General features: G+C 40.6%; 1 protein-coding gene across 1 annotated transcript; it reads right to left on the reverse strand.

Moving 5' to 3' along the window:
* Window positions 1-444: 444 nt before the first annotated feature.
* On the reverse strand, window positions 445-1389 carry LOC149871182 (olfactory receptor 5F1-like). The gene has a single exon (XM_090034590.1). The coding sequence runs from the start codon at window positions 1387-1389 to the stop codon at window positions 445-447; it is 945 nt and encodes a 314-aa protein (XP_089890716.1).
* Window positions 1390-2130: the final 741 nt, after the last annotated feature.

Genomic DNA, 2130 nt, shown 5'->3' on the forward strand with positions numbered 1-2130 from the left:
ATTAAAACACATTTCTCTTGATTGTGAGCCATGGTTTTACAACTCTGTCTGTCCAACTTGCCACTACAAGGTTATACCATTACATATATGGTAAGTGGGTGCCTTACATAATCATAAAGCCGAATGGTCCTTGACCTACTAATACCGCATAATCATAAATAGCATTTTGAGAGTCAGCATCACTGGCCTCTTAAGCATTGCTCGGCTTGCTTAGAAATTATGGGCATATCTAACTTGTTTTGAGGTGGCTATGAGAGGGCTACAATGAAAATCAGCTATGTCCACTAAGTCATATTCTGTGCATGCTACCTGCTCAAAGCATATCATTTGCCAGTTTTTCTGGAGTGACCAAGGCATGCCAAGACCCACTGTCAGGGTATCAGTCTTGGAGGAGCTCATGAAAATAGCACTGGACAAACCAAGTGCAGACACAGACAGCTGAGCTTAACTCTGTAATATAAACCTATTCTGGCTGACCACTCTCTTCAGGGCTTGTTTCATGCCCTTATTCCTCAGACTGTAGATCATGGGGTTCAACATGGGAGTGACAACACCATACAACATAGAAACAATGCGATCCTGATTTGGAGAGTAATTGGAAGATGGCTTTATATAGGTAAAAATGCTGGTGCCATAGAAAAGGCACACCACAGTCAGATGGGAGGCACAGGTGGAGAAAGCTTTGTGTCGGCCCTCAGGTGAGTGCATGTGCATGATAGCCCAGAGGATATAGATGTAAGAGATCAGGGTGATAACAAAGGCACTGCCTCCTACAACTCCAGCCACAATCATGTGTATCGTTTCACTCACATAGGTGGATGAGCAGGAGAGGGCTTGCACTGGAGGGATGTCACAGTAATATTGATTGACTTCATTTGGTCCACAGAAGGAAAGCGTAAAGGTGAATGATGTGTGCAGTAGGGAATTGAGACATCCTGCGATCCAGGTGCCAACTGCCAGCTGACTGCACACCCTCCTATTCATGATATTTGTGTACTTCAGTGGATGGCATATGGCAACGTACCGGTCATAGGCCATAACTGACAGAAGGAAGACCTCCGTACTCACCAGATCAATGAGGAAGAACAGCTGCATCATGCATCCAGTAAAAGAAATCTTCTTGTTCTCTGACAGGAGAACATTCAGCATCTTTGGCACTGTGATCGTGGGGGACAAGATATCCAGCAAGGACAAGTGGCTGAGGAAGAAATACATGGGATTGTGCAGACAGATGTCTGTCCATATGGCAATGAGGATGGTGATATTGCCTCCCAAGGTAGCCAAATAGATGATCAAAAACATCACAAAAAGGGAATAACGCACTTCTGGAAGGTCAGAAAGCCCCATGAGAATGAATTCTTTTGCTATTGTAATGTTGGCTTCCTTCATCTGTCCTTTGCCAATGCAATTTTACTGTAGCAACTTACATGAAAGAAAGAAGCAAATGGATGTATGTCAAGATAGAATAACTGCCTAAGAAATTTTCATCAGGGTTCACAGAATGAAAACTCCTTGATCAAAATGAAATATTGTTCCTGTAAAACACAAGGTAAATTAACAGTGATCACAGTGATAACCTCATGCAGTTTACCAGTATTGTATGTTTGTTTATTGAGGTTAGTTGGTACTTTTTTTTTTTTACCTCAACATCTACGGGTAGAAAGAATATAACAGCTGTGTTTCCTTGTTTTCAATTAGATTAAAATATTAAGTATACTACCTTTTTATTCTTGACTGACCTTTGTAATTTTCTGGTAGGCTAACAGTTCCTGGATGAGGGGGAAAAAACATAAATAGAGGGTCAGGTACACTGTACTATATTAATTAGCTAATTCTTAATACCCAGTTAGATCATGGTCTCAGGATACTGAGGCAGACACAGAAATCACCATACTAGATGAGATCCACGATCTACCATATCCAATCTAGTCCAGCTATTCTGATGTTCAAAAATCAAAGACAGCCACTTAAGAGAAGGTTCAGTAAATGCAGTTTTAAAAATTATTTTTTTTAGGAATATTATAGTCTATGAATCCCTTGTTAATTTATGGTCTAAGGGAAAGAAACAAAATTATCTTTCTCCTTTAGGTATATGAGTGTTTCATAAGTGCACTGTTACCTGTCAGCTCT

The sequence above is a fragment of the Crocodylus siamensis genome, chromosome 2 (genome assembly GCF_052110815.1).
Source record: "Crocodylus siamensis isolate JL-2025a chromosome 2, ASM5211081v1, whole genome shotgun sequence".
In the NCBI taxonomy this organism is placed as follows: Eukaryota; Metazoa; Chordata; order Crocodylia; family Crocodylidae; genus Crocodylus; species Crocodylus siamensis.